Genomic DNA, 8,935 nt, shown 5'->3' with positions numbered 1-8,935 from the left:
CAACTGTGTTAGGGACGACATCAAAAGAACAATGTAAGAAACAAAACTTGATTCAAATAGTTTGGGGATTGGGGGGGGGGGGAGGGTTTGAACTGCTGCAAGATTTGGTTATCCGACATTGATTTTTACATATATCCATATGGGTCAATCAATTTTTTCACAATTAAGTTAAGAGGGGGGTTGAAAGGGGGGGGTGTCAGTGAAAAAACTATGTGAATTAAGTTTTTTATCCTTCACTGAACTTTTGATGTCGTCCCTTATGATCCTTTATTTTATATACCATGTTTACTTCAACGTAATAAATTCATATATCTTTGAATAAAATGTTTAGTTATTTTTTTGGCTGAATGGTTAGAAAATATAAAGATGACGGATCTGTCTCACACAAAAGACATGTTTGGCGGTCTTAGACTTGACTGACGCAAAACAGTTGTCTCGTCTGTAAAGAGAGGATATTCAAATTCGAAATTCGAAATAAAACTGACAACAACTTGACTTAAACACAAGACCGCAAGACAAACAAATGTACACAAAACACTACATATAAAACCAAAGTCTGAGCAACACAAACTCAACCAAAAACTCGGGGTTATCTCAGGTGCACTGGAAGGGTAAGAATATTCCGCTCAAAATGTGACACCCGTCGTGCAGTAAATATCTTAAATATTTGTACTCCATATGGTGAAAAGAATGTGCAACAGCTGCCGATGCAAACGGTCTTGGATAGTTTGGTATATATTAGATTCCATCATGTGCTAATCTTTTATATTAGTATACTGTAAACCAATTTATTTTAGCGGATACTTTATATCGCATTTGATCGTTTCTATTCGACTTATCGGCGATTAATTTTCGCCGTGTTCTAATTTCACTGGCGTATTAAAAAAAAGAGAAGATCGACATTCAACATATTCGTGACGATTTATATGTCGGTGTTTTTTTTTATCGTAAAAGTAGAAAAAATAAATTGCTTGCGAAAAGAATTTGGTTTACAGTATCCAAAAATTAATTCAAAAGTTAGAAACATAGGTAAACTTTACTATAACCTCTTTTTTTAACTTGTAGTATGACAAGATGCCTTAAATCTTTTTTTTAATCTCTTATGAATATATTTCATCGGATCATCAAATGGTTGCTTATGCTTTAGCTTCAGTTTAGTTTTTATTATCAATATTCATTGTTTTCTTGGCTTTAATTGTGCACTAATGATTCGTATTGTATTCTGAAATGAAAACAAAAAATCTGGGATACAAATCCTATAGAGAGTTTTGTTCAATTTTCAAGTTTCTGAATTATATACTAAGTAGATGAATCAGGCCGTTGTTTCTTCTTTTGAAATGTAACGGTATCCGTGAAACGTAATATCACAAATATACTAAACTCAGGGTTAAATACAAAACGAAAAGTCCCTAATCATATGGCAAAATCATAACTCAAACACATCAAACGAATTGACAACAACTGTCACTTTCTTGATTTGTTCCAGGCATTGTCTTATGTAGAAAATGGTGGATTAAACCTGGTTTTATAGCCAGATAAACCCTTTACTGGTATGTCGGTCGTAAAAAAATCCATTATATTGACAACGATGTGTGGAAAAAACAAATAGACGCAATAGGTAAAAATGTAAAAAAAAAACAAGGGTTCAGCATCCAACGTTGTGTTAATATCTTTATCACTACAAAAAGGTAATTTGTCCATATGGTATCCTTAAGTTGTTAAAATCATCGTCCTTTTATCTCTGTTAGATAAAAGAATGATTGTCCCATTGACGATCAAACCAATCATATATCTTCTTATTTTAATAAAGTTTAAACAGATTGACTAAAGCCACGAAAACGTTTTTGAATAAGTTTCTCCTTTTTTATGGTGTTAAAGTAGTGAAATCTTCTTTTACTATCATTCCTGTTTTAGAATATTATCCAGTATGCTACAAACAGAAGTCCATGGGAATGTACGAACTACGACCAGGAACACAATAAACTGCTTCTACATTGAGCACGGTGATAGCAATGTTGATAATTGGTCATTTTGAAGATTTGGGATTTCTATTTAAGAAATTTGGGATCTTAATCCCTTTAAAAGATAATGTCATATTCAAATGTGTGTGTACAAGTTATTGATTTGATTTTGATTTTTGTTTTTTGCGCCACTTTTAAGCACCGTTTTGGGACTATTTTGGGGGGTGGCTATTTTTTAGGGGTGGGGGAAGCCGGAATGACCGAAGGAAAACACGGACCTTCGATAGGAAACTGACAATTCTTATAAAGTAGTAACTTGTTCAAGTAATTAAATATGACAGTATTTCACGCGCTGGACGTCCAGACTATCGTTTACAGTTTGACCAAATGATCAATACGAGTTAAAGATTATAATTTTGATAAGGAATTTGAATCACTTTGAAAGTAACGGTAGTACAGATAACAATTTATAATATTATGGGAATCACGTTTCTGAATTCGTTTTCAGTATTGAATTTGCTGTTTTTGCTGACTTTTCCTGGTAAGTTTGTTCATTTTTGTCTTGCCTTTATTAGTCTTGTAATTCTTTTAATTTTAGTTAGTGATAATTATTGTCACTGAACTAGGATACTTGTATGTTTAGGGGCGTTGGATTTTCTCGCTGTGTTGAGGACTCATAAGTGGAGTTAGACTGTTTTCTACTCTTTGGTCGGGTTTTTATCTGTCCTTGATACCTGCCCCATTTCCATTCTTAATTTTAATAGTAATTCGAATTTATTATGATTTTTTTTAATTCGATTACTCTTTCTTATTTAAATATAACCCTTTGGTGAGTTAATGGTTGCAAAACTAGTGAGTCTGATACAAATCTGAAATCTTAGATGGATGTTAATTTTGAACAATGTTATAAAACACAAAATGTGGACTCTATCACTAATTCATGACATATAAGTCTTTCAAAAGAAGTTGAAGATGAATATAGATATCTGAAAATAGGGGGAAGATAACAAAATTAAAAGAAATTGCAATGAAAAGGGATTAAGGTTGTACTTAGATGAAATTTAACAAATCAAGAATTATGACTTGAAACTATAAGTCGAAATAGAATTAGTTAAGGAACAGAATTTGCTAAAAATATTAATAGGTTATGGAGCTCCTTTTAGAAATACTTATTTTTTTTTAAATTGCGGGAAAGGGCTGACTCTGACTGCTACCTCATATTTGCACTTGTACTATTTGGGTCTCAAATCGAAAGAATCAAAATCTAGAATCTGCTAAAATGTTGTTAAATGACATTTAATGAGCTTTTGTAGCCTTATATGAGAAGGAAAATGGGTGTTTTGGGGCAAAATATTTTACCCTGTATCGTAGGAAAAACCTCACCTAAGTTCATCCTTGAAACTGTTTGATGTTTAAAAAACAGTTGAACACTACCGTTATAATTTGGGATACAGGTAAGCAATACCTTAACTTTTTAGTATGTAACTGTCTTTTATCACTGATTGCTTTGTATAGCGAAAGTTGGAAAAATAAGTGAAGGAAATGTTCGACGCCATCCAACTCAATGTTAAAATATATTATATCTGTACACAAATAAAGACAGTGAGCCAATAAATCAATGTTTCAAATTGATTTTATAACACAAAAATGCACAGACAAAAGTTCAAACAATTCATGAAGTGTTCGTCTTAATTTATTATATAACATACAACATATAAACGAATTAAATAGAGCATTCGAAAGTGTCTAAGTATATCTTATGATATATAAATTAATGTAGTAATAAAAACATTCAAATGCCTAATTAAGGGACAAGCTTCATTCTAAAATAACACAATCTATTTTAGTTACATTTATTTAAAACCATAAAAAAATCCAAATACCTTGTTATTTATTACCTACTATTCCTTGCATGTACGTAATTATGTTTACTGTAGAGTTATTAGACATTGATACGAACATATACTTTCAGATAAAGGAAGCTCTGAATGCCCATTAGGATGGCATCACTTTGGTTCATCTTGCTATTTCTTCAGCCATGAACTTTTTACTTGGTTGAACGCTGAGGTAATTGGAAAATAACTTATAATATAAAAAAACAAGATGTGGCATGATTGCCAATGAGACAACTATCCACAAAAGACCAAAATGACACAGACATTAACAACTATAGGTCACCGTACGGCCTTCAACCATGAGCAAAGCCCATACCGCATAAGTTTAATGTATGTTTAAATTATAATGGAATAACATGTAAAAATGCAAAAACAAAAGAAAGAAAATTAATGCATTTTTTTGGATTTTAACAAAACATTTTCATCAAAAAACATGTATTTCATTTTGGAGTTTTAGTTATGAAAGTATTAACATTTATTTGGTTACGAAAAGGGACAAAAAATGAAACACGACCAAAACATGCAAAGAATAAAAAAAAAACAGTACACGGAACAAAACATAACAAACTTATAAATAAGTAACTTAAACCCAACAAAAACGGATACTGATTGATGTAAAGATTGTTAATTGAAAAGGGGAAAATAAAAATTAATCTTTCAACAAATGTTACGTAGAAGAAAGATTTCAAAGCAATTTGGAAATACAACAATTCTAGGTTTACAACAAGGAACAGAAAATGGAGAATGGCTAACCGAACAAAGGGATGAAACATTTGATAAACTAAAGATGAAAAAGAAAAGGTTGATACTTTATCAATATTCTTCAATATTTTTTCACGAAGAAACCCGTGATAAGAAAAGGTGAAGTTTCTACTTTACGAATAATAGATACATGTACCAACTCTCCAAGGCCAGAATGTAGAAAAGAACCAGCTGAATGCATATCAGTACCCTTATGCATATCTCGTAATAAATCATTAAGAACCAATACTGTTCCAAGTAGTCAACAACAAAAAAAGCAAAAGTAGCGCTATCTTAATATAAAAGGGTAAACAAAGTATTCCTAGTACATATTTACTATAGGCCTGTGATCCTTCGTCAGTTGCGCGCAAAGTTAAAGAAACATTGTGCACATATGAAAATTAACAAATGTTAACTGATGGTCATTATGGATATATATCAATGAAATAAGTCCCTTCAATTGTTAAATGTCCTCGACAATTGGTTACAAACCCTTGTTAATTGAAAATCTAGCAACATTAGTTAAAAATCATGGATCTAACAGTTAAATACGCATTTCATTTCTCATATCCACGGAGTTCATGAATCTTAAGTCATGGTAACATTCGATTTTAAATAATGCATTTTATACTGAAACGGTAAATTGATGGCGGATATACAGTGACTTTTAGATTTCAATATATTTTATTTTCGTTTGGTCTCTTTTAAATATTCTCATTGGCAGTCTTCCAACATAATTTTGTCATCAATGATTGTTATCTGTCAATGTTTTCAATAACTTGCTTTTTATAATTTTGATACCATTGTTTTCAAAATATGCGCAACAATTGGATACATTATAAATCCTTGTATATTTAGTTCAGTTGTCGTGCCCACAACGCTCGTCTTGCTGAAGTTCAATCCAAAGAACTGTCGACCTTTTTAGTTAACATGTGTAGAACGGAAGGACCAGGTAGGTAGGCATATTCGATAAACAAAACTTTTCAACACTTGTTTTCATATTTTTGAAACGAAAATTAAATGAACATTCATACTGATTTTATAAAATAATTGAAACTCCTACAATATTTTGATTTATCGGGAATTTGTGCATTTTTCCGTTGATGTGTACTCGCTGATAATGTCAGTATCAGTGGATTGGTCCTGATAAAAAAAATATTTGGACATTTTGCAATTAACATGCGCAAGTGCAACGCGTAAGGATCTACTTTCCTTTTTATTCGCCAAATTACGCGTTATTTTTTCGCAGAAACGCACGAGATTTTCGGTGAATGAAACCCTTGTCCTTTTAGAATATTTCGTTAAAATTTGCGTAGACTTTCGATTGTATGAACATTTGAACAGAAAATGTACGAAAAATGAGATAAACTGAAGAACAAATTCTTTATCTGCGGCATTATTAATAGCTTAATTTCTGTTACTATTCACTACGACGTATAAGTAACTAACATATCGTCCATGCTTTTTTATTCATATATAGTCTGTTGCTGTAAATTTGTCTTCTTTCTCTATTTCTTGAGAAATATGTGTTTAACCAATTCAGTCACTACTAAGTGTTATCGGATATTCTTAGCCCAGGCAAAATTTTGTGGGACAATCATATACAATTAAGGAAATGTGGTTTCATTGTCAATATACAGACAGATATTCATAGACCAAACAACAAATAAGCAAACACAATCTTATGTGGATCAAGGCTAAATTTTTATAACAAAAGGGTGCCCAAAGCCCAAAAACTAGACGTCAATTTTTTCTTGACACGAAACGGAGGACACGTCGTAGAAAGGCGTCATAGAAAAAAATAACTATTTCGACTAGTGTGAAACAGGTTAAAAGTCATCATTAACCATAAATGTAGCCATATTAAGACGCGGGTTGCTTTAAAACCGCTTCTGAAATTAAAGGTAACCACAGGGCTTTCAATGTTTTATATTTCTGGTTCGGGTTGACAAAATAAATGATATGACATTGAAAAACAAGAATTTTAAGCGATAGTAAATAGACTAAAGCTGAGTGACATCTATCAAAAAATTTGAAATAATCATAAAGTCGGCAAGAAATGAGCTTGATTAGATAATTTACAGTCAGCCTACACTCGTTGCCTCCTCTTTGTAAAATATTTTAACCATGTACATTGATTACTAGACACATCAACTAACAGGAATAACGATTCATTAATTGTCAGCTTAATATATATGTAAATGAAAACACGAGTTCCTTTCAACAAAATTTAAAAACAAATTAGATTTACAATTTAGAATTTCAATTCACTCGACTATTCTTTCTTTTGGGTTCGATATCGGTCTCACTTTCGGTTTCGGCCTACGATAAAGATGTCTAAACGGGATAAAGATGATTTTGATACTTTATTTGAACATCCGTATGATATAATCTACAATCACTTAAAACATTGAATCTCACAGTGAGTATCTTATTACTATGCATTGTATCTTCGTTAAAGTTTTGAGATAATACATACATGATCATATCTTTCAGGGGTATTCCAATTTTATGGCAAATCATACTAAGTAAATGCAAAACCAGTTCTAACATTGAATACATTGTATAAAGTGATTCATTAAGCTTGTGTATTAATGAATTTAAATGAGTTTACTAATTCATTATGTTCAATTTCTTTCTTCGTAAGTCTCTATGTGTATTATCCCTAGTAGATTATCACTTATGATATACAAATGTAGGTATAAGCTATTGGTTAGGAGGTAGAGATGATGTCGTAGAAGGAAGGTGGATGTGGGCTCAAACAGACCAGGTGTTCAATTTTACTGACTGGTATCCCAATATACCAGATAACGTCGCCGGAAACGAGAACTGCTTACATATGTATGCTCCGTGGAAATTGAAATGGAACGACGTTACATGTGCCGGACTATACAGATTCATCTGTGAAAAAGAGTCAGTATATAATGTTATCACTGTGCTGTGTCTAATACATATAAAATAAGGCAAACATGAAATCAGATAAAAATTTTAAAACAAAGATCATCAAATATTATAATTACACCTTATTATGCAGCATGGTGCATCATGTACAAGCAATGACTAACTTTGGTAAACCGAAGAGGAACTCTGTTCAAATTGTGATATTATTTATGAAATATGTGCTATTCATTTACTTCCATATAAAACGGATGGAATTATTTCACATGAAAATTTAACAATAAAAGGTTTTTCTCGTTAAAATATCATTAAAAACACGTGCACATACCATGCTATTGTTTATAATACTGTTATAAAATAGAATAAATATGCATATGCATGCTGAAAAATAACTTTACAATACCCTAAAAAAAATGTGTTTCAGCTTTATCTTTTAATATTTTGACACAAAATTACGCTGTAATATCAAGGACAAATATTTCACTATAATCATTCTTTTGCAGGTATAATAGCGAAACGAGTGCAATTGTTGGTTAAAGAATAATAAAAATTGTGCTGCTATTTCCAATGCAATTCTTATAATTGTTTTATTGATGGAATACAAACTTCGGTCACATTCATCAGCAGTATTGCTCGAAACATTCCAATGCATAAAACTCAACTCAGTGTATGTTAACGGCAATCCGGGTCTGTAGAGTAATTTGTCTAGCAATCTCCCAGCAGTTCTAGTTTTGTAGTATCATTGATTGATAAAAGCCCTCTACGGATTGTTTTGATATATGATGGAATTAGTATAAAGGTCAGAATGTGTGATATGATTGCAAATGAGACAAGTATCCAGAAGAGTTCAATTACATTGGGGGTAAGCAATTATAGGCAAACGCATGGCTTAAAAGAGGGACGAAAGATACCAGAGGGACAGTCAAACAGACAAACAATAGTACACATGACACAACAAAGAAAACTAAAGAATAAGCAACACAAACACGTTTTAGCAACACGAACCCCACCAAAAAAACTAGGGGTGATCTCAGGTGCTCCGGAAGGGTAGGCAGATCCTGCTCCACATACGGCACCCGTTGTGTTGCTCATGTTATAACAAATCCGGTAAATAGTCTGATTCGGTAAGTCATGTTCATGAAAGGGAAGGGGATTGTAGTTACGACGTAAGGAACATATCCGATATCATTTGTGAAACGGTTATTCCATAACTCTTGTTGGCGTCCGTAAAATTTACGAAGGGATGATTTCAACTTCAACATTTGAACTCTTGGTTTAATAGCTTCCTTGTGTGAGCAGCAACCTTCTATCAAGAAAATCGTGCTAGGAAAAGCAAGCACGGGAATATCGTATCAATTGGGAGATGTATACCCCGTATGCAGGTGCTGCTGGAATGTTTCTACTTGGAAATGGAAAGTTCACAATTGGAAAGCTTAAATC

General features: G+C 32.3%; 1 protein-coding gene across 1 annotated transcript; it reads left to right on the top strand.

Annotated features, from left to right (window-relative positions):
- The first annotated feature begins 2,388 nt into the window (after window positions 1-2,388).
- On the top strand, window positions 2,389-8,063 carry LOC139510494 (perlucin-like). Its single transcript, XM_071297069.1, has 5 exons — window positions 2,389-2,502; window positions 3,934-4,028; window positions 5,456-5,549; window positions 7,297-7,510; window positions 7,999-8,063. Exons 1-5 carry the CDS (start codon window positions 2,439-2,441, stop codon window positions 8,030-8,032), a joined length of 501 nt encoding a protein of 166 aa, XP_071153170.1. The 5' UTR covers window positions 2,389-2,438; the 3' UTR covers window positions 8,033-8,063.
- Window positions 8,064-8,935: the final 872 nt, after the last annotated feature.

Source organism: Mytilus edulis, chromosome 2, assembly GCF_963676685.1.
Source record: "Mytilus edulis chromosome 2, xbMytEdul2.2, whole genome shotgun sequence".
In the NCBI taxonomy this organism is placed as follows: Eukaryota; Metazoa; Mollusca; class Bivalvia; order Mytilida; family Mytilidae; genus Mytilus; species Mytilus edulis.
Note: the sequence above shows the minus strand (reverse complement) of the source record. Positions and strands in the feature narration are given on the sequence as shown.